We start from the raw sequence: 23,923 nt of genomic DNA on the forward strand, positions 1-23,923 counted from the left end.
GTGTAAACTGACACTTAACTGTGACTGTGATGCTAAGGTTAGGTCTTTCACTGGGTTAAACACTTGTCTGTGTCAACAGAGGTACTTAAGCTTGTGGAATTATGCAGTAGTAGTAAACCTAGATTTAAAAAGGCTTTGTACAAGGTTAGACAACTTTATTAGTGCACAGAGTGCTGGCTGCTTCATTCATATGAGTATTAAGTAAGCGTCAGTTATCCTCATGAGAAAGGCTTTAACTCTCCTTGCATCAGAATGTTACAGAACATTCCATTCCCACTGTTTAAAGAAATCTGTCCCAACCATGGGCCATTCCATTAATTTTCCAATTAAGAAGCAATAGATTTCCGGCATTTTTTTAATTGAATTGGGGTTTCCTACTCCCACTGTTTTTTTGTTCTTTTTGATTCAAATATGCAGTACCTTAAAAGGCTGTCACAAGGGACTGCTCACTAAATCATTTGGCGTTTGTGCCACGTGTATGATTCGAGTGCCAGCTCACTGCTAAAGCTGACTGAGCCTTGTGCAGGGCTCTGGGGCTGATTGCTATATCATCTGCTTTAGCTTTAAACCAACTAAATCATTCAGCGCAATCCTGTGCACCACCTCTTTTATTTTTTTTCTCTATGTGCCTGTGTGGTTAAGATACCCTAGTAATCCTTTATAGTCAAGGACGCTGTGCAGTCTCTCTCAAACCAAACAAGACTCACTTTCCACGCGAGCAGTGAACCCCGCTTGAGGTCACAGCAAGAATAACGTCAGTCTCGACTGAATGAAGGATGACAGAGCATATGAAGTGCATTTAATTTGAGCAAATATCTGTTTTCATTATAGCGTGAGGAAATTAATGATGGAAATGATAGACTTTTTTTTCTCTTTTTTTCTTTTTCTTTTTTTTTTTTTGTAAATGGTATTTTAATGGCTCATCCTAGTCTGATTCCTGAGAGCCTCACCTAGCTCTTCAAAAAGTAGTGTGACGATTATGCTGCTGTATGGAGTGCTGTATGGAAATATTAGATAGACACTCTCGCATTTGAAGAATAATAAGGGCCATTCACATAAACACAGCTGTTCGCTGGAATGAGCTCTTTCTCCATCAGGGCCTCTCTGGATCTCAACAGTCTCGCAGAACAACTGGGGAGGTTTTTGCTTTTTACTGGCATCCAATCCTAGCTTCTATCTCTTTTTATCTGCTCCCAGAGCCTAAAAGCATTGTCCCCCTAGTCATAATTTGTTCATTGTTATGAAATGTATTCACATAGAATTTCATAATTTTCTCACACATCTCTCGACAGTTAAAAAGAAGCCTTTGGATAATTTGGCTGTTTTTTGGCACGATGAGATTGATACTGTTCCCTGGCGATTTCGTGTTGTCGAAAACAAGACAGAATGTATCTGATCAGATAAGCTGTGTCAGAACTGAAGCTATCCACTCCGGCCCTTCCTGTCAGCGTGAAGTGTTTCCCGTTATCTGGAGCAATTTTTGTTTTTATGTTCGGGGGCGGCTGTCGATATTGACACGTGCGTGTTCCCGTACGATTCTAGCGGGGCCTTATCGCCGAGCACTCCGCACATGGGGTCAGGGGGGAGCGCGTTCCCTTCGGGGATGACCACATTTCAATTTAAGTATGGTTTATTCATTGAGATAGAGGGCTGAGGCCTGAGTGCTAATGCACTGCTGCCTTTGATATTCCTCCAATGCCTTAGCAACACAGCAAAGAATAGTCTATGTCCTTACGTGTAGTCAACTACTGAACAAAATGTGTTCCACATATTAATACCATCATTAATCCTCCAGAAATATGTTCATTCGCACTCTATGGATATTCTTATGTATTATTCTGTTTGGATAGCATCTATGAGGCGTATCGTTACCGTGGCAGACTTTTCTGGCCGGCAGCTGTGAGAGAAACTGAAATAATGCAGTGTTCAGAGAGAGGTGATGGTCGGTTATGGCTCTGTAGTAACCTTCCCTCCCCCTCCAACAGCTGGAAGGGAAAAAAAAAGGGCCTTGTCGTTATATGATTTAACTGTCAGAAACAACAGTTAGCCCTCTAGGCAAATTTTTTTTTCTTTGCCATCTTTTGTTTTGTAATTTGATCGTGTTCCTGGTTTGGAGGTTAAAACACATAGCTCATTGGTTTTTTTTTCCCCCCTTCCAATGTCCCGAAGTACGTTTGTGGAAAGACCCGACTGATGTGTAAATATGATGAACGATCTCATTTATGTGGACTGTGCCAGGGTGAAAGAATGTGTTGTTGTCTGCCTAACTGCAGCTTTGATTTGGAGGTATCTGACCTCGTAGTGACCAATAGCACAGGCACACACATACTTACACACACACACACTCACACACATACTCACACACACACACAGGCACACATGCTTACACACACACACACTCACACTGTCTTTGTACAGACACATGCACACACCCACATACTTACACACACACACACACATACACACACATATTTACACACACACACACACACACTGTCTTTGTTCACACACAGAAACACACACACTCAGCAGGAGTTCTCCCCTGTTGAAGTCTTCTCTCAGCAGTTCCATGCTCTCTCTCAGATGGCTCTTTTTCGATCGAGGCAGCTTTCCCCTGATTAAGCCCACGTGGAATACTGTTACACACCAAACAGGAAACCAGTGACATCACTGAATCCTGTCTGTTTGGCATGTGGCCCTTTGACACTGTGCATACTAGCTGTTGTTGTACGTAGTCAGTGTTGTGTTGAGGGGGAAAAAAAAAAAAAAAGAAAAGAAAAAAAGAAAAAAAACGTTTCTCTCTGATAAACCCCTCAGTAGATGGATCAAGTTACAGAGATCAATACAAAAGCTTTTGCGACATGCTGAAAGCTTCATGCAGTTTGCTTACCAGGGCTGGAGCTCTCTTAAGTTTTCCAGGCTTTGGTAAGGTATGACTTGTAAATATTCTCTTTGCTTGTAATCCTCTCAGATAAATAGGTGAGAAAATGCTAATATGAGGTTATGTTTTCCTCTGTAGCAGATTCTTTCCACCGAAGCTCATCACAAGGATGTGTTGTCTTGAGCAGAGAGAGAGACACACACACACACACACACACACACACACACACACACACACACAGTCGTTTTCCACATGCAGACTCCATCCTGTATAATGCTTTATTCTCTCGGGCATGGACCCTCACTACCTGGAACATGTAATTACGATCCAGGCACAGAGAAAGAATGAAAGGAAGAAACGTGTTATTGTCAGTGGTGAAAGCTGAGCGAGGAGAGAAAGCTCTGCTGCCGAACCAGACGGAGAGTTCGTCCTGTTTGGATGTGTATGTCCACACAAATCATGTGCAAGTTTACAGTGGTGACGATAAAATGCCCTTGATTTGAATTTTGAACGTATATTTTACAAGCGCATGGATAAAAACAGGGGAAGTGAGCGAGCCGTCGACATTAACATTTTTGATTTAAAAGCAGTTCAGGGTAGCTAAGCCGTCCTCAATAGGAAATCTCACCATATTGATTTTCCGTTTAGTAGCCCCAGATGGAGGTTCGTAGAGACGCACATGTAAAGTAACCTCATCTCTCTCCCACACTTAAGACGTCTCTGTATGCCTCACTCTGTATGCCTGTCAAACGAGTTAGAGCTAGCAGAGCTAGACAGGAAGCAGGCTATACTAAGGAAGGCCCAAATGGAGGCGGGTGTTTGCTGATATTTCTGTTTTATTTGACGATAGTGTTTGTTTGAACTCTGAGGTGATTTACACAATTTACCATTCGTCTGTTAGTTATTTATTGGAACTGTTACACACATTGGGCTGTGTCATTCTTCTCCTTTTTACTGTGTATACCAAGAGTATTGGAGAAAATGACTTGTGTATCCAACGTTTGCACAATTTACGCCAATGTTATTGTTTTGATGTTGATTAGGGCATTCTGAACAATATGAAATAAATATCATTTTAGCACGCCAGTTTCACATGCCTCCCAGTGTGATTTCCTGATGTTGGGTGTGGTTGTGCTCTGAATTTCTCTTTCTTTCTTTTTTTTTTTTCTTTTTTTTTCTTTTTTACTGCACAGCGGGATTGTAACTTTTTGAGGAAAAACCACAGCATCTCAGACCCACGGCTGAATCTGAGCAGACTGACCTCATTTGAAATCCGTCAAAAGTAACATGAAAAAGTCCATACCTCCTTTCTGGGGATCATATTAACCCCTTGAATCGTTTAACAGGCCTCCCATGTTGTATGTGTTCCACGTGACTGTTTTTCCATGTGCATATGAAGTTAAACAGTTTTTAGGTTTTTGCAGAATGGAGGTTGCCTCCTAGTTTACAGAGGTGTTACTCCATGAATTTTTATTTTTTTTTTTTATGACAGGTCTAATGAATTATCAGCAAATAGTTCTTGAACAAAAGTCACTGATTGTGGTTACTGGCTTGAGCAAACATTTCAGCGTAGTCAGCTTGAGTAAAGAGTTGCAGTTTTTGCAGTTGGTACCGACTTATTTTATTTACCAGATGCCAAATACTGGATGTCAGCTCATCTGTTCAGAGCTTACAGAAAGTCTGTAATTTCAGGCCTGTAATGAGTGACAGCTGGCATGTGTGTCGTAACTCTGTCAGCTTTCCTACATGTGAAAAGTGTAATAATTTCCCATTCCTCCAAGTCCCACTGTACAGGGTACAGACACACACCTGGGTCGTGGCTGTTTCTCTTATGTGTCCTCAAAACATAAGCTCATTGCACAACGATACTCTTTTCATCACACTTCATAAAAGAGTTGGTTGTGCTTCTCAGTTTTCTCAGGGACCTCTGGGTGGCTTTGGGTGTCTGTATTTACGAGGACCCTTCTGTTTGAAAGGGAGAGGGAGGTGTGTGCGTCTCTCCCTTCTTCTGGTTCAGCTAAGACACAGAGCAGTATTCAGAGGCTTTTGATTGGCAGCATGTGGGCGTGAGGAAATGAATCATCTCGCCTCTTTTTTAAATTTCTTTTTCTTCTTCTACTGCTCCTCCTCCTCCTCCTCCTTCGTCTCGTCCTTCTTTCCCTTGTTCTTCTCTAGGCCTGAAACACTGGCGTTCGATTCATCTTCATCCGTATCACAGCGCTCATAAGACTCTCAGCTCCATGTACACATTATGTTACATAGAGAATGAAGGAATAGGGGAGTGAGAGCTTCTGTTTCAAGCTAGCTTTCCACCTTTCACCAATGCTCACAAGGGATCAAACAAGAAACACGCTTGATCACTTCAAAGGTTCTTTACCAAATGTGCAGCAGGTTGGAGAACAGTGTGGCTGATGGTGTAGATGGAACCAGGGGAGCAGACACAGTCTGTCTCATTATTAGAACTGTAACTGTAGAGTAAATCGTGCTGTTGCCTCTCCCGTTCTGCATCAGATCTCTTTCTAATTTCCACCCAAATGAAAAAAGGCCTGATAGTTAATGCTTTATGACAGGAGTCGCAAAAAAAGCCCTGTTGCATTAATCATAACAGAACACATGACATTCCCTCACAGAACTCCTCCTGAAAGATGGTAGCCTACTCATGTGCCCAGAACAAACTGACTCTGCATTGTAAGCTGTCTTGTATTCTCCTGCTTTTGTGTCTGTGCAGTTAACAGAAATGACAATAAAGAAAATGGTTTCAGAAAACGAGTGCAGATATGACTTGTTTTCCTCCTGTGAATAGATTCTCTCTCCGTCTCTCCCTCCCTCTCTGAGAAAACAATACAGGGGTTCACAAAAACAAAATGAATGACAGCTATCCTTTTTCTAACAGAGCTGTTTTTTCTCCTTTTTGGCAGGTGACATCACTCAGAAAGGCTATGAGAAGAAGAGGTCAAAACTACTCGGGGCCTACCTGCCACAGCCTCCAGGTAAATTTATGGGCTTCTCCCACATATTTGCCATCTGTTGGGAAGATTCATGAGCATCTGAACCTGTGGCATGGCATTTGCAGGGAACTGAGTGCAGGCGCTAGTCAGAAAGCTAAGCAGGAGCAGCACTGACGTCTCTCGCGGCAGATGGTTTTGCCTCCACTTTTTTGCTTTCTCACACAGGCTGATAGGGTTGCGGAGGGAATCACATTCTTCCTGTGCAATATTCAGAGGGTTAAGATTTGAGCTGGAGGATTTCTCTTAGTCATCTTATATTGAACTCCTCGGCGGATCTTTCTAATCCTAGCATTGTGACACGATACCGTAGCGATACACCCGATACCTATACTCGATGCTAACACCACTATAATTGTTCTGTGTTTCTTGTGCTTCTCCTAAATCTCAATTAGAAATGAAAACATTCCTTATTCCTATCAGACCATGGAGTTAGTCTTGTTTTCCATTTGTTGCTGTTTTGTCATGGCCTTATATGACTAAATAGATTGTCAGGGGGCGGGGCTAAAATCTTCATGAGAACTGTAGGTGTTTAATACCATTCCAGGAGGCTTTGTTTCCTAAATGACTTTGATACAAAACACAAAACATTAAAATACATAAATTTACGTGAACCTAAACACTAAGACAGAACACTGTCATGCACACTTGTTTCAGTAGCTTTCAATATGTACAAAGATAAAGTCCTGATAAACTGCATTAAAAAAAAAAAAAAAAAAGGGAACTCTCCCGTGGACCTTTAAGAGAACGGTTTCCATGCTGGCCGCCTCCCATCGTCAGACTGCAAGATCACATTAGTCTCTGTTTAATGGGAACAGGCTGCTGCCATTAGCATGAAGAGATCCTCTACAAAGTAATTGCTCATTTTATCTCTGGGGCCTTTGACACTGTCCCAGCCGTTTGAAGATGAACTGTGCTTTTCTGGAGAGACTCTTATTCAGTTACGGGCTGTTCCCAGGTCAGTACGTTTTTGTTTTCAAACTCATAAGTTGAGATTTCAAAGTTTCGAGCACCGTATGCTGTCTGCATTGTTGATGAGACCGGTGTTTGTCGCCATAGCAACAGGCTGCGAGCTTGTCCTCTGTCTTGCTCCATCTGAAATATGACATCATGCTCTCGAGCAATGCAACAGCTTCGGCGTGTTCTGTTTTTGAACAATGCTGAAAGCAGAGTGGCAGTTCACTCTGTGCAACGAGGTGGATCCGATTGGCTTTATTTAATGAGTGCTGTTATTGTATAGACTTTTATGGTTTCAGTCAGGCAGTAGCTTATGAATGTAAAAAAATATACCACACATCTGCCTGTGGCTCCTGTGATTCAGACAGAGATGTCAAAGCAGAGCTGTGTCTTGTCCATTTGACCATAGCATTCTGTGTAATTGCACTGAAAGAACTGACCTTGCGTAAGCCCTCGTAGGATTTAAATGTATCAGTTAACCAGCACAGAGCACTGACTGTCTGCTCTTAAATGCTTCTTCCAAATACTGCCACACTAAGGCATTAACCCAATCAGCTACGATTGGTGGAAATTACCTTTAGCTTTAGTGTCTTTTGTATGTGGGGTGGATGAAGGGTTTGCAGTGAGGGTTAGCAGAGAGTCAGTCGGTTCTTTAAGCTAGGTCACAGTAATGTCGGATACCCGCTGTTTCTTGACACTCGTCACGTTTGGGTTTTCATAAAACGGTGCTGTCTGTGAGTAAGTGCCTCGTTTGGTTTTAACCTGATCTCTCACCTTGGGGTTTATTGAATGAATAAATCCCAGCCGGAGAAACTGGGCAGTATCGGCCCAGGCTCACATTGATTTCTCTCCCTCCCTGGCGCATGAAAACTCCGTTTGGAGCAGCAGCAGAACCTGAGCCAGCTCACGTGTCTGTCAGACTGCCAGAGAGGCCGGGCACAAAGCCTCCCTCACAGCCCCTGAACAGAGATGGCCCTCGCAGAAGCCACTCTCACAGCCCTGAAACAAATCAAAGCATTACTCACCTGTTCTTGATGTGTGCTACCTCTTATCAGACACACCACCAAAAAGACTGCCAAGGACAGTGAACATGAGAGAGAGAGGGAGGAGAGAGAGAGAGAGAAAGAGAGAGAGAGAGAGAGAGAGAGAGAGAGAGAGAGGAATGTGTGTGTGCTGGAAGGAAAACGTAGTGAGTGAACTTGGCGATGTAAGAGTTTGGTTTGGATGAAATGGAGAATTTGGAAATGAGAATAAGAAGGATTGATTGGAACTGTGATTTTTCCAGGTGTTTTTCTTTTCTTTTTTTTTTTTTTTTTGCACCGTTTTCTCTGCCGAGAGACGGCATGCATCTGTGACAGAGGTGCTCCTGACTCGGTTGTGTAATCCTCCCTCTGGCTTCGTTTGTCCTTCAGGGCTGGAAGCGTCCATGGCTCACGAACGCCGGCCGCCCATGGCCCCCTCCTCCGCCTCCCGCTACCACCGCAGACGATCCTCTGGCACCCGTGACGAACGTTACAGATCAGGTGAGTCGAGAATGGTGCACTGCAGCTCATCAAAGGGCACAACAGCTCATCAAAAGGGGGGGAGATATCTCCAGACCAGCACATTGCTGTGAAGTAGTAATACACTGTGAATTGCTATGTGTACTAACACCACTAAGTGAGTGTGATAATCCTAAAGACTGTTTCCATCAGCATTCTCTATTTTAGCCCAATGGCTGCACAAGAAAAAAAGAAAAGAGAGAAGACTTAAATGTTTGAGAACTTCTTGCTTTCTTATCATTCTTCGCCAGTCTCGCTTGGCATGTCACTAAAACTGGTCAATAGCGTCTGACTGTAGATGTGACCTGCGAGCTTTATCTTCAGACTGTTCCCAGGCCAGCCCCCGCAAGTCAAATAAGGTGCAGTCGATTTGTCAGCAAAGCTGACTGTGATGTCACCAGAGCTTGAGGTGTCCTGTGGTGTGCGAGGCCGTGTGATTTATCTGTAGCAGTCACAAACAGCAGCAGTTATGAGGCGGGGAGATTTATCTGCGTGGAGCTGGAGGTATATCAGCGGCAGATTGATTCAGACTCCCGATAATGCGACTGCCTGTCTCATCTGTAGCTCTTTATTCGCGCCAGAGTTTGGAGAAAGCCACCCATCAGCGTTACACCTGCATTTTTGACTAACCACAGTCCGAAAAGTGGAGATAAACAATTTTGACATTTATAAATAGACCCTTTCTGAAATTCCTTTTTGTGCCGCATGCTTCGTGTTTCAAATTAACCAGCGCTGTGGCCGCCGTCTCTTTAATGGCAGAGATCTGTATGTTAGAGACGTCCTGTTCAAAAAGTCCATCTGTAGATGTCCAACTGACAGCTTTGATCATTAGAGACTGTGTCTCTGTCAGTGTGTGGAGCAGTGCCATGCTTTGCTGTGTGTCCACACGACAGTGGGTGCAGGCTAGTGTCAGGCATTCTGTTGTCTCTCCTTCTTTCACAGACACATACACACACACACATGCTCAAACACACATGCACACGCACGCACACAGAGTCAGAGCTGAGTCATGAGGCCAGCTCACATACAGCCTGGAGGTTGGTGCCTTGGCTTCTGTCAGAATTTCTCCACCACGTCATCCGCCCGGTCTCACTTTGCATGTGACAGAGGGACATAAGCTAGGCCTCAGCGTTCAGTCCGCGGTCGGGGGTACGTAAGTTTGAGTTTCGGCGTGAGCCTGCCCTCCTCTTTTCACTCACACGCTCTCCCTTTCCGTCCCTGTACAGATGTCCACACAGAAGCCGTGCAGGCGGCTTTGGCCAAACACAAGGAAAGGAAGATGGCCGTGCCTATGCCTTCGAAACGTCGCTCGCTGGTGGTGCAAACGTCCATGGATGCCTACACCCCTCCAGGTGAGCCTCACACGCCCAGCCTAGCACATCGCTGAAATAATTCACACACTGCTCATAAGCCTCCACCTTCAGGGCTGAGTGTTGAATGGCTCTGAGTGACTCTCACTAGGCCCTTCCCCTCTCTCTTCACTGCCCCCCCTGACAGACACATCCTCGGGTTCGGAGGAGGAGGGCGGCCAGGGCGAAGGCACCCCCACCTCCAGCCAGGGCAGCGTCAGCATGGAGCACTGGATCAGCCGCGCCATCCACCAGGGTTCCACCACCTCCTCCTCCTCTTCCTCCACCCAGAGCGGGGGCAGCGGGGCTGCCGGACGCTTGGCCGACGTCTTGGCCCAGACGCACGTCGGTAAGTCAGGTAAAGTTCTCCTCCTCTTCCTCCTCCTCTTCATCACTTAAACCCTTCCCTCCACTCCTCCTTCCCCCACCTCCCCAACCTCTCCAGAGCTTGACTCCTGCCTGCTCCTTACCTCTGTCTGCTCTCACCTGCCTGCTCCTTTTTCCTTTGCTTTCTGTTGCGTTTCTGTGTGCCTCTACCTATTCATCTAAGGAGCCATTAACATGCTTCAGTGCTTCTTGTGTAAAAAACGTGTGTTGCTCAATTTTGAACTAATAAAATATACGCTGATGCATTTACCTTCAGCTTTTAATTGGTTATATTTCAGTAGACGTATCGGCCAGAGAACAGACTGTGACTTCACTCGGTCTAAAGAAATAGCCGTAGCTAGCATGAGCTGTACAGATGTTAAATCCATCTAGCCAGCTCATCTTAAATGTAAACACAGAGCACAGTAGGGAAAGGAAAGACTTTTACTGCCTGTTTCCATGAACTTAAGGCAGCTCAGGGTGCTAGTCTGCAGAAGTGTCAGTGCCCAACTGTTACTAACGGGTCAAACAGCTAAATGTTGTAGACTGTGGTCGAATGATGCAGCATAAAGTATATGGAGTATAAGTTAATAATCCCATGATGTCATGTCAGATTTCCCACTGGTCACATTTAAAGAGGACTTGAACTGCTGTACTTTCTTTCTTTCTTTTCTTTTCTTTCTTTCTTTCTTTCTTTCTTTCTTTCTTTCTTTCTTTCTTTCTTTCTTTCTTTCTTTCTCTCACTGTTCCTGGTTCACTCTCCCTGCTTCCTAAATCTCTGTCATTCTTACACTCTCTCTGTGCCTCTCTTTCTATTTCACTCATGTGACTATGTTGTGGTACCATCTAAAAGCAGACAACCAATCCACAAGAGCCTTTCTGAGGTGTCTGGATTCTTCTTGGCATGTGCATTTTTGGCCACTGCAGAAGTATTCTAAGTGTCTGTTTGGAAAAGAAAAAAGATTCCACGTTTTAAAGGTGGTAATTATGCATCTTTACTGAAGCACACACAGCCTGTTCCATCTTGGGTTACATCACTCGATTTTTAAAAACATTATCGCTCTCTTGTTATTTTCCTTTTTGTTTTGTTTTCTTTCCTTATATATATATATATATTTTTTTTATTTTTAAAATTCCATGTTGTGTTTTGAGGAGTTGATCTGGAGAAAAAAAAGTGAGTGTCTGTAGCGTGCTTGCTCATTTAGGAGAGCTGATTCATCCCCCCCCCCCCCCCCCCCACCCTCTATCCCCTCCCTGCCATATGAGATGCCAGAGCGTGCCCAGCTCTGCCAGGAACATGGCCATGCCCATGCTCCAGTCATCTGCTCCTTTCTTCCTGCCCATCCATGCCTGTGCTTGGTGAGGTGTCACAGGCTCTAAGGTTCTGGTTCTCCCCCCTCACATCCAGGGCCCATCGCTCACCTCTCGTTGAAGAGAAAAACTATGCTCGGCGTAGCTGAGAACGGAAACTCGCTTCGCCGCTCCTGCGAGTTCGGATCAGACCTCCTCTGGCCGCCGCCCTTGGAGTCCGAGGGTCAGTATCCCCCCCCACCACCACCCCGAACCAACCCGACCCCCACCGATACCCACACGCACACACACTGTCCCTTCGCTACCCCCCCCCCCCCCTTCCCCCTCTTCCTCCATCCTCTTCCTCCATCCTCTTCCAGACCGCCTCGACATCCCCGTGTCCTCCGTCTGGTTCTCAGTGTACGAGGAGTGCTCAGGACAAGAGGCCCCTCGGTGTCTTTGTGATGGAGCCGCTGGTTGTGCTGCTGGTTGTGCTGATGGTGTGTCTGACCATCATGTATTTCACTGTTTGTGCCAGGGAAGGTCTCCCGCTCGGCCTCCCGTCCGGCCCAAAAACGTTTTCTGTGTCCTTTGTATCCTCGGGATACAAACTGTATCTGTTAGCATTACTGTGCATTGTATGTGTTTCTGGAGTTCTGGCTTTATATATACATATATATATATATATATATTTTTTTTTTTTTTGTGGTAATGAAAGTGCTGTTTTCAGACGTGCTTGATGTTCAGGCTTTTCAGTCTGCTTTTAGATGCTCTTTCCACGCTGTCTCTGTGTCCGTTTATATGTTGTATGTCATTCATTCACAGTTGTGTCCATTAACAGCCAGTCAGTTTGTCACCACTACAGTCCCACAGTAGAATCTTTGTCTTCGTTTTGTCTTGTACTTTAACTTGCATCAAAATTTCTCTGTTTGCTTGCACAAGTCTAGTGAGTTGTGTAAGATATGAAATAGTCTCTGTGGTACTGAAAAAGAATGTATTTGTGATCACAAGAAAGTATGGCTGATGAAAGTTTTGGTTTTTTTTTTTACTGAAGCACAAATACAGTATTACTCTACAGCTTAGCTGCATGAAATCAACACATAATAATATTAATAATAATAATTCAGGTGAATTAACAACAAAGGAAGGTTCTAAAGAAGAGTAGTGGCCTCCAGTAGCCTCTAGGCTAGAGAGTTTTGTTAATTAGGCAGAACTGAGGCAGTATGGACAGTTTGCGTTTCCGTGGCGCAGTGTGAATAACGGATTTTTGACGCGACCAGTCGTGCGACGTTTATGTTTACTTTCCTTGTGTTGTCCTTCAGAACCTCAGCAAGTCCCTTTAGGCTCTGAGGAAACTCCTTCTCCAGCACATTAGTGCCCATCTCAGAGAGTGAGACAGAGAGAGTGGGACAGGCAGAGAGAGAGAGACAGAGAGAGAGAGAGAGTGGGACAGGCAGAGAGAGAGAGAGAGAGACAGAGAGAGAGAGAGAGAGACAGAGAGAGAGAGAGAGTGGGACAGGCAGAGAGAGAGAGACAGAGTGAGACAGAGAGAGTGGGACAGGCAGAGAGAGAGAGAGAGAGAGAAAGAGAGAGTGGGACAGGCAGAGAGAGAGAGACAGAGAGAGAGAGAGAGAGTGGGACAGGCAGAGAGAGAGAGAGAGAGAGAAAGAGAGAGTCTAGGTCGGGGTTATTTTCAGCCCTGTTACGTAAGCACCACGGCCACTGGGTGTTTTCTCTGACGGTTGTCCCTGAAAAAGAAGCTGATGCTGGGGTAGGGGTGAGAGTAGGAAGTGGCGTGATGAGAGTAAGGGGGCTTGTGGCGGTGGGAGGGGGGTGGGGGGGGCGTTCGTGTCTTCACCGAGCCACGGGGATATAATTTATACATACCCCCCCCCCCCCCATCCGATCTGTCTGTCTGCCAGGATCACGCTCACTCAAAGAGAGGGCGTCTCTCCCACTTCTCTCCTCCGGCCATTGCTATCAGCCCTGACTCAGTCATCCACGGCTCATGACTCAGACATGCCTTTTTCATAAGCCATGCTTATTTTATTCATCCAAATGGAGCTGCTGCACAGATACAGAATTTCTGAATGACAGACCAAATTACACAGTCGATTTATGGAAAGAGGTAGCTATGAATTTGCTTGCAGGACCTTTGACCATGTTTTCCCAACACACGAAAGTCCTGTATCGATGATGTTGTGCATATTAATTTATGCTGTAATTTATGTAAGGTTTCCTCTCGGTAGCGAAACGTCCCTCTAAACCGTGTTTTCCTGTTCTTTTTTTTGTTTGTTTGTTTTGTGTTTTTTCGACGGAACACAGTATTTAATAGCGTTTCCTTCAAGCCAAGCAGCCTCAATCCATTTAACAGCGTCGTCCTTGATAATGGCCGTCGGGCCCCGCTTTGACCGTTTTCGGTGTTTTATCGAAGACCGACGCAAGTATCCCGGGTCTCATTGACATTCACCTCGTTCCCACAGTCCCAAATTGCATGCACAATGTTCTCTCTCACCTAGTTGGTCAATTTGAGTTTAATGGACTGGATGTAATGTCAGACACCCTGTGACAGTTTAAGGGTTTTCACAGAGACTCACCTAAAAGGCGGCCCATGGGGATAACGCAAAATATTTGGTGAAGACAACAACAACGACAACAACAACAAAGATGTGTCCAATTTGTGTGTTGTCATTCACCTCTAGACAGCATCAGCCTCAGAGGCTTATCAGGACTAGATACAGTGTTATCTGGAGGCTCTAGCTGCAGATATGAAAGACATAGACTCAGTGGAGGACTCTCTTTAATGTTGTGACTCTCACTGTGGGGATTTGAGAAGGAATAATAGGGGCATCGACAGCTGAATATTTATCATCAGAGAGGGAGAGTTAAAGCCCCGTGGAGTGGAAATAAAAGAAGACTGTAATTACGTTGAGGATGAAAAAGCTTTTCCTGTGTGTCCTCAGTTTCCTCTCCATCCATCCTTTTTTTTCCAACATACGCATGTTTTCTAATAGAGCTGTTCACCTCTCTCTCTTCCTCCATGCTCACAGTGAACGCTCTGCCAAATGCGTCTGGGCTCTTTGTCAAAGGGAGGTGGGGGTGAAATGAAGCCTTCCTCTTTTCTGTTTTTCTTTTCGCTCCCTCCTCCATAAACAGAGAATCACTCGGCCCCTCCGGACGTCACCACCTACACTTCAGAGCACCCAGCCCAGGTAGAGAGACCACAGGTGTCCACTGTTCCCAGAACCACGCCCAAATACGGCAACGCCGAACTCATGGAGACCGGAGATGGTGAGGTCACAGAGGACCGTGTGTGTGCGTGTGTGTGCATGGGTGTGTGTGTGTGGCTGTTTGGGTCTGTGAGCATGTGTGTATGAGTGTGTGTGTGTATGAGTGTGTGTGTGTGTATGGGTGTTTGGGTCTGTGACTGTGTGTATGAGTGTGTGTGTGCGCGTGTGTGTATGGGTGTTTGGCTCTGTGACTGTGTGTATGAGTGTGTGTGTGTGTGCGTGTGTGTATGGGTGTTTGGCTCTGTGAGCATGTGTGTGGCATGACATGTGTTTTATGACGTCCATGTGGTGGACATCATTTTGTGTGTACATGCGTCAGAGAAATGAACGATTTGTGTACTGTCCATGTCCTGTGAGTCCATGTCCTTGGAGAAATTTGGGTATTACATTTCATGATCTCTTATTAAGCTGCATATGAAGTTGTAGGCTAAAACGTGTGGAGAATGATGGACAGCTTGCTCTGCAGGAGACAGAATGCTGATATTTGCTCTGATGGATCCTCTGAGATTAGAGAATGATTGAGAGCATTGATCTGACTCTTTTATTACAATTTAATTTGCTCTCTGGGGGAAACCCACTGCTTCTGCATTTGAACACATTTGTCAGAAGTGTTTATCAATAGCGTTTCTGAAATGGATTTGTTTGGGTTTAGCATAAAAATGTAGGTGTTTGGTACAGAATGAAGAGACAAGGGGGAAAAAAAACAAAAACAAATCTACTGTACAGATCAACCCAACCATCAAATATGTTTTTATAGGCCTCGCTCACCATTAAAGCTCCGTTTGCTTTTGCTCTTTTCTGTTCATTTGGTTTTTTTGTTTTTTTTGTTTTTTTTTTGTTCGTTCAGATGTTAGCAAAACTGCGAATCTGTAAGAACGTACGTGTAAGACTGAAAGCCCGTTCGTATTCGGCTCTTCTTTTGCGTGGAAGAGACTCTGAAAGTCAATGCGCGTGTTTGATGTCTGGTCCTCAGGAGTTCCGGTCAGCAGTCGAGTCTCTGCTAAGATCCAGCAGCTGGTCAACACCCTGAAGCAACCCCGACGACCTCCTCTGAGAGAGTTCTTCGTCGACGATTTTGAAGAACTTCTCGAGGGTTAGCTGTTTTTCTTCATCGCGTCCGACACGCTGGCTTTCCGAAAGCTCTTTAGAAAGCTCTTTTAGAAACAGTCTTTTGTTTTTTTAAGGGTTGTGCCAAAACCAACATAATTCTGGGTCTTTTAATTTTGGGTTTGCTCTCTGAATGTAGATATTTGGTTATTATGACAGAGAATTTGTCTGACCTCATAATGACTGTTTTTGGCCTGTGTCTGCAGTCCAGCAGCCCGACCCAAACGTGCCCAGGCCAGAGGGTGCTCAGATGGTGACTATGCGGGGGGAGCAACTGGGTGTGGTCACTAACTGGCCTCCCTCTTTGGAAGCAGCACTGCAACGTTGGGGAACCATCTCCCCCAAAGCCCCTTGTCTAACAACCATGGACACCAACGGCAAACCCCTCTATGTCCTGACATACGGTATTGTCACAAATCAGCGATTTTACACATTCTCAATAATACAGTACTGCCTGCAGCCCACTTCAGCTAACAGCGATTCTCATGTCTCTTTGATAACCTTGTTTACTCGTGATAGTAAGCTTAATCCCGGCTGTGTTAGAGCCATTACATAAGTGTGAGTGTCGGTGTTGTTGGCTAGCACGATGTGGAGTGTTTGCGTTTGTGCGGAGGTGTGTGAAGAGCACTTTGCAGACTGTCAAATGATCTCTCTCGTTTTCTCGCTGTGGATCCTGCCTTCTGGACATCATGGGTGAAGGAGTGGTATGATGAAGGATTTGCCGTGCTTCTGCTGTGCGTGTTTTTTTTTGTGTGTGTGTTTTATGTGTGTGCGCGTGAGAGAGAGAGAGGGGGTGTAGACCTCATCTCCTCTGTGTGGTGTAGCAGTTAATGCGGTCCTCCTCTCGGGCTTTGGGGAGTGAGGGATGATCAGTTCCGCCTGGACGGTCTCATTCCCTCCTGCTGGCTCCCAGAGCTGATGTGGTGATGATGCTGGTCTAAAAGGCCATGGAGAATGCCTTTATTTTGCCATGTCCGCATTTCCACTCTCATCAGCCTGCACTGGGAGCCCAGGCTTCATTAATCCCTCCTCCGGGTCTCTCAGCGTTGACTCAGCAGGAGTAAAGGAGAAGGACAAGAGTCAGACTCCACACCGAGTGCCCTGTTTGAGTATGGCGTGTATATTTATGTGTGCGCGCGTGCGTGTGTGTGTGTGTGTGTGTGCGCCTCTGTTGTGCTTTGTAGGCTGAGGCATTCTCTCAAAATAGAACAGAGAGAGGCTGTTTCTGTGGTATACCCACCCCCCCCACCCCACCCCCCCCACCCCTCCTTCACCCAGCTCCATGCCTACAGGGAATACAGCCTGCTCGTCAGCTCATTAAAACCTCACCCAAATCAGAAGAGTAATTAACTTCACACTGAATCCAGGCTTGAGGGGAGATTGATATCTTACGTGCATGGTGTAGTGTACAGAGGGGTTTATAGCCATAATATATGCGAAAAATCTCATGTAATCAGGTCAAGAATTAAACAGGTCAGACCAGTTATACCAAGGAAGATTATGGGATACTATGTCAAAGTATATACTTTAATAATATAGAGTGATTACTGTATATTTGGGCCTAGTGTTTAGGATATTACAGTCAGCACGTGTGACGGTCTCTGCTGGCTCAATACATATTTAAAAAAACTGAATTTCTTTTTTATGACGATTTCTTACTCTTCGGTAGATCTTCACCACCCTGTCCTATTCAGAAAGCATATGGTCTCTATTCACTGCTTCAAACTCTATTTTGGAGAAATCTGGCAAAAATTGATAGCGGAGTAAGGAAATCGTCATATGTGTATTGTCGCTCTCAGTAAGCATGCATTCCTCTCTTTTATGAGCGTGACGGATCAGTGAAAGATAACTCTCACAACTTTTTCCTTCTCTTTTTCTCCCTCCTTTTTCTTCTGTTTGGTTTTATACTTCTTTGAATGCAGTGATATGAGAACCCAAAAACACAGTGAAGTGAAAATGAAAGTATCTCTCAGCAGCTTTGTAAAATGCGTATTCTCAATGATCAACACAGGGAAACTGTGGTCCCGAAGCATCAAGGTGGCTTACAACATCTTGCACAAACTGGGCACTAAGCAAGAGCCAATGGTCAGGCCAGGAGACCGGGTGAGTGACACATAACTGCCACAAGAAGGTGGAGTCAGTTGTTGTGTTTAGATTACACTTATATTGACTGTTATGAATAAGGTTTTTAGCTCTTGTACTTAATAACAGTCAATGTGTAACAGAAGAGCTGACATTACTGACTATGGCACAGCTGACATTACTAAATGGCACAGCCTTGTGCAATCCTCATTCATAAATGAAATGATGTCACTTTAAAGTCTGTCACCGTCTGTTCTCTGACACCTTTTTTACTTCTCTTCACTATGAGCAGGTGGCACTTGTGTTCCCCAACAACGACCCTGCCGCCTTCATGGTTGCCTTTTACGGTTGCCTGCTGGCAGAGGTGGTGCCCGTCCCGATAGAAGTGCCGCTCACTAGGAAGGTAAAGAGATACATATGCGCGGGGCACAGACCCGTACCTACCGACCTCCATAATATGAACAAACAGATTGAGGGCTTATGCTGAGAAGGTGCTCCAGCTGCCTGCGAGATCTTGGCAGTGTCATTTCGGACTCTTTATTTCCCGCTGCGACGAGGCATAGCGCGTGTCCACGGGTTCTCTCTGCAGCATCTTCACAGTTTGAACCGCCACAATCTAATGCCAGCGCGTCAGGCTTTTCAGCGCAAAAATATTAATCTCATGAATTATTCATGGATAAGGTTAAGTGTTTCGAATGCCTCGTAGAAACTCGAACACAGAAAGCTGTAAATATTGCAGGAGCTCTCGCTGTGTTTTTTTTTTTTTTTTTTTTGATCTGAGCTATCTTAGCAGAATGCCGGTGTACGCGTATCTACGCAAAGCCTCAGGGAGAGACTTTGTCCCCATGAAACACATGTGTGGAATTTTTTTTTTTTTTTTGTCGAGGAGGAGCAGTAGAGCTCGCCTTTGGCAAGGTAGAATTCAATCCTTCGTCAGTCCAAAAAGTTCCAGGAAAGGACCTTGAAACTGGCAGAACACTCTCTGGCTTCCTTTCCATGGAGCTCCGCTCGGAAACCAGTAAAATATTTTGTTCAGTATCCAGTACGAAAAGCAGCTGTATTTTTCACTTGTTGAGTAGAATGATTCAGGCAATTACAGATCTGAGCAAATATCTTTAAAAAAAATAAATAAATAAAAGAGAGAGAGAGAGAGAATTTTTTGTTTTCATGTGGTTTGCGTGGAAGAAAAACGCTGGTCCTCAGAGAGCGTTCGAATGAAAACATACAGTCATTTCTCAGTCCGCTGCTCTTTGCAAATAGTGCATCAGGCCCTCCCCGCCCACGCTGTGTACATTCGAGATTAGATGTTGCATCGATGATAGATGTTTTGTATTACCTGTAGCTCCTCCTCCTCCATCTGAACTGGTTCTGTCTCCTGCTCTGTGCTAGGACGCTGGCAGTCAGCAGATCGGCTTCCTCCTCGGGAGCTGCGGGGTCACCGTGGCTCTGACAAGTGATGCCTGCCATAAAGGCCTGCCCAAAGGACCCACAGGGGAAATCCCACAGTTCAAAGGTCAGCCCATTAAAACACAACTCAGTGAAAGCGTTTGGCATGACGTACGAGTGCGTGTAGAACGGAGCATAGAGGGCGTTTGTGTGTGTGTGTGTGTGTGTGTGTGTGGGTGTGGGTGTGTGTAGGCGTGTGATCGAGGAAGGAGGGTGTTGAGGAGCAGGTCTTTGTGTGAAGAGGGTGTGATGGGGTGTATACTCAGACATGGATAGTCAGCGGTTTTTTCTAGCCCAGCTGCACTAAGATAACTCCGATATAAATAACGTGGGCTAAAAGGTAATGGCTTTATAATAAAGTTGCAACAGATGATTTAGAACTATGGAGAGAGTGTTCATTTTCACTGAGAAAGCCCTCATATTTAACCAGGGACTGTGCCATTTAGCCAGTCATTTTAAACACATTAGCTTTAGGGTAATCACCCCCAGGGATTATGAGAGATGCTTTTTTTATTGATCAGAGTATTGCTTTGACTCACACTTGTGGGTGTGTCATTAAGTCTTTATGATCTGTAGGATGGCCCAAGCTACTGTGGTTCGTCACAGAATCCAAACACCTGTCCAAGCCACCGCGCGATTGGTTCCCTCATATCAAAGATGCAAACAACGACACCGCCTACATAGAGGTAAAGTGCAATTTCCCTCAGTTTCGTCATTTCAGTCCTGCAGTTAGCAGACAAATCAAAGCTTCACAGTTAACACCTACAGAGATGTTCTTTTCATTCACATAGTTTTATTGGCTGCCGGTGAAGTATTCCCCATGCAGCCCCCTGTCTGTACTTTCTCTATAACTGGAAACCATCATGAGAGTCTGCCTCTCATTTTCCATATGCTATTTCCACTGCGGCTTAATTCTATTATGATCTCTCATTCTTGGATATTATATGTCGTGAGGCTGGGGAGGAGAATAAAAATCAATAGTTCCTATCTCCATTCAAGAGCATGGCTACCTTCCATTAGAGTGCCAGGGGCTAATGGCGATGATCAATGATTAACACGTGGTTAATTGTGAGCTGGGCTCACGCCACAGATGCGTTGGTGTTTCTAACGCAACACAGGGCATGGCTAACCTGCTATTTGGATATTGATCAGGCCTTAAACAGGCCTTCTGGTCATCCATCATCAGATCAATGAGATCTGAGAGATGCCATACATACAACAACAGCAGCTCACAGGTTCTGGATTGCGTGACGTGTGTATTGCGTAAATCATTCAGTCACCGATAGCGTGTAATTTAAGGATTTTCATCACAAAGTTTTTTGTTGGTTTGTGCTGTGTGTTGTATAAAATGACTATTAGATCATGGATGTGGACAGGTCGGTTGGGTTTAGGGTGTGTTGTGTGTAATGTTGTGTTGTGTATGGCTGTAATTAACAGTACAAGACCTGTAAAGACGGCAGTGTCCTTGGAGTGACAGTGACAAGGATTGCCCTACTCACCCACTGCCAGGCTCTCACACAGTCCTGTGGATACACTGAGGGTGGGTCCTAAACACACACACACACACACACATAAACACAGAGAAAATCCTGTGTCCTATTCAGGAAACTGTGCTGAGTCAACAGTCTCTGATCAGGCAAATCATTCATTTTATTATGGCGTAAGTGAATTTTGTCTTTCTCTCTCTCTCTCTCGTAGCTGAGACTATAGTGAATGTATTAGATTTTAAGAAGGACGTGGGGCTGTGGCATGGCATCCTCACCGTGAGTGTCTCTTTTAAACGCTCTTTATGCATTGCTCACATATTCCCAGTCTGTTTCAGAGGAGTGAAACGTGTGTGTGTGTGTGTGTTTCAGAGTGTGATGAACATGATGCATGTAATCAGCATACCCTACTCCCTGATGAAAGTCAACCCCCTCTCCTGGATTCAGAAAGTATGCCAGTACAAAGGTCTGTCACGCAGTCAAACTGTTTCCTGTGATTTTCATGCTTATGTGTTGTTATTATTTTTTATGTTTTGGTACAGTTTTTAAGATTTTTCAGACTCTTCACTGAATTTCTGTGTGTATATGTTTGTGTGTGTGTGTATGTGTGTGTGTGTGTGTGTGTGTGTGTGTGTGTTTATCCCCACAGCCAAAGTGGCATGTGTGAAGTCCAGGGATATGCACTGGGCCTTAGTTGCTCACAGGGACCAGAGGGACATCAACCTAACCTCTCTGCGCATGCTAATAGTGGCTGATGGATCCAACCCATGTAAGCTGTGCTTGTGTGAAATATTTATCTGTCATTTATCTTTCTCTTTTCTCTCTCTCCCCCCCCTCTGTCTCCCTCTCACACTCTATCCCCTCCTTCTTCTGTTTATTTTTCTGCATATTTTTCTGACATGAAACGTTCGAGCAGCTGTTTACTCTGCTTTGAACCCAAGGAGCCTATCAGACTTAAATATTATTCATGAGAACTGTTTGTGTGTGTGTGTGTGTGTGTGTGTGTGTGTGTGTGAGTGTGTGTGAGTGTGTGTGTGAGTGTGTGTGGGTGTGGGTATGAGCATGTGTGTGTAAAGTGTGTATGTTTGCGTGAAATGTGTTTACTATATATATTTGCTGCCTGAGGCCTGTGCGTTGGTGCCTGAGGGGAAGTGATGAGTCAGGATGGATGCTGCTGAGAGGCCATTTTCTTCTGTGCATGCATCAAACTACAAATACACACACACACACACACTCATATACACACACACATCAGTAAAGCTCAATCTCATACTGCAATATCTCAAATGGTGTGTGCATAAAATGTCAAAGCAATCTCTCCGAATGTCATTGAAACTAATGTTACAAATGCTTTGTTATGCCTCTGGTGACCAGAGCATCATTTGAGCATCATTTGAGAGAGTCATTTCATGTTCCTCTGCGTACCTTATCTTGAAACAGGTTCACGCTGCTGTTTTGTGTGTGTGTGTGTACATATATATATATGTGTGTGTGTGTGTGTGTGTATTATTCATGTAATTTAGCCAGGCATCCTTACTGTCTCTCCTCTTTCAGGGTCTATCTCATCGTGTGATGCTTTCCTTAACGTCTTCCAAAGCAAGGGTCTGAGGCCAGAGGTCATCTGTCCGTGTGCCAGCTCACCCGAAGCCCTCACTGTAGCCATCAGGAGGTGGGCGTCTCTGAAACACCCCACATACTATGCCGCTCGCTCACACTCTCACACCACAGGCTCTCACCCCCAAGTGCCCGTCTGTGTCCGACCGTGTCCAGTTCCAGGAGTAATCCTCCTCCTTAGTGAACCAAACAGCCATGTTCCTCAAATATTTGACAACCTTGCATTTCCTGACCGCCACGGACTCTCACTTTTTAAAAAAGAGAATGACCCATGGAAAGAGAGGACTCCAGACTTTTGCCCTCTGGGCGTTTCTTCTCAAAGCCGTTTACAAGAAAATAATATTTTCTTAGACTGGTCACATAATTACATTTCTCTAGACGGCTGACATAGCTACAGTATGACCAAATCAAACGCTGACAGGCAGCGCATACATATGGTTCTCATCGAGCTGGATTAACTATGTCTCTCTGGCCGTCTCCGCAGGCCCTAATCCACCCCGACCCCCCCCCCCCCCTCCCTTTTCATTTTCATATGTGACTTCTCATCTTTTTTTATTCACACTCAAAAAAAAAAAAAAAAAGGGAAAAGCGAACAGAAAAGCTATAAAAGATAGACCATTACATTGCGTGAGGAGATGATGAAAAAAAAAAAAAACGGTCCAATCAAGTAATAGGAAAAGTCGTTCTGAACTTGGCGGAGACTTAAGGCGTGTAATGCTGTTCCTGTCACCAGGGCTATGATATCATTTAATTTTCACACACAGATGCAATGAGCGCACTGATAATAAACCCTTAGCTGGGCCTCACACACACACACACACACACACAGAGACACATACACACAAGCATATGTAAATGTTTGGAAAGCAGCTCTGCCGTTTAATGTCCGCAAACTTGCTTGATGTGGTCTTTTCTTTCTTTCTCTCTTTTGCTTTCCTGCTTGCTTTCTGTCTTTCACTCATACTGTTATTGGCTGAATACATATGCATATGTGTTGTGGTTTTGTTTTAGTGTGTTCCAGACCTTGAAAGCCCCTTTCAGCCTTGATCAATTTCAGTGTTATTTTCTCGGTGCAGGCCTACAGAGGACAGTAACCAGCCCCCAGGCCGGGGGGTGCTGTCCATGCAGGGCCTGAGCCACGGAGTGATCAGAGTGGACACTGAAGAACGATTGTCTGTGCTCACTGTGCAGGATGTGGGCACTGTCATGCCAGGAGGTACACTCACACAGAATTACACACAAGCATGGTGCACACACACACACACACAAAAATGCTTTAAAGTACACATGCTCTCTCTCCTTCTCACACACAAACACACACACACACACACACACACACACACACACACACACACACACACACACAAACACTCTCACTCTCACTCTCACTCACACTCAGACACAAACACACACACACACACACACTCTAAAGTACACACGCTCTCTCTCCCTCTCTCACACACAAACACACACACACCTGCACAGACACAAACACATCTGTGCACACACAT

At 45.0% G+C, this 23,923-nt stretch overlaps 1 protein-coding gene across 1 annotated transcript in view; it reads left to right on the forward strand.

Moving 5' to 3' along the window:
• dip2ca (disco-interacting protein 2 homolog Ca) overlaps window positions 1-23,923 on the forward strand; it is a 63,231-nt gene that overhangs the window by 25,463 nt on the left and 13,845 nt on the right. The window contains exons 2-19 of the mRNA XM_030768162.1: window positions 5,800-5,871; window positions 8,265-8,366; window positions 9,611-9,736; window positions 9,882-10,082; window positions 11,508-11,633; window positions 14,546-14,680; window positions 15,653-15,772; window positions 15,993-16,190; window positions 17,798-17,889; window positions 18,161-18,271; window positions 19,258-19,381; window positions 19,891-20,000; window positions 20,752-20,854; window positions 21,013-21,077; window positions 21,171-21,264; window positions 21,448-21,567; window positions 22,353-22,467; window positions 23,489-23,628. Coding sequence (XP_030624022.1) covers window positions 5,800-5,871; window positions 8,265-8,366; window positions 9,611-9,736; window positions 9,882-10,082; window positions 11,508-11,633; window positions 14,546-14,680; window positions 15,653-15,772; window positions 15,993-16,190; window positions 17,798-17,889; window positions 18,161-18,271; window positions 19,258-19,381; window positions 19,891-20,000; window positions 20,752-20,854; window positions 21,013-21,077; window positions 21,171-21,264; window positions 21,448-21,567; window positions 22,353-22,467; window positions 23,489-23,628 — 2,154 coding nt within the window. The remainder of the gene's footprint in view (window positions 1-5,799; window positions 5,872-8,264; window positions 8,367-9,610; window positions 9,737-9,881; window positions 10,083-11,507; window positions 11,634-14,545; window positions 14,681-15,652; window positions 15,773-15,992; window positions 16,191-17,797; window positions 17,890-18,160; window positions 18,272-19,257; window positions 19,382-19,890; window positions 20,001-20,751; window positions 20,855-21,012; window positions 21,078-21,170; window positions 21,265-21,447; window positions 21,568-22,352; window positions 22,468-23,488; window positions 23,629-23,923) is intronic.

This window comes from Chanos chanos, chromosome 3, assembly GCF_902362185.1.
Source record: "Chanos chanos chromosome 3, fChaCha1.1, whole genome shotgun sequence".
Lineage (NCBI taxonomy): Eukaryota > Metazoa > Chordata > Actinopteri > Gonorynchiformes > Chanidae > Chanos > Chanos chanos.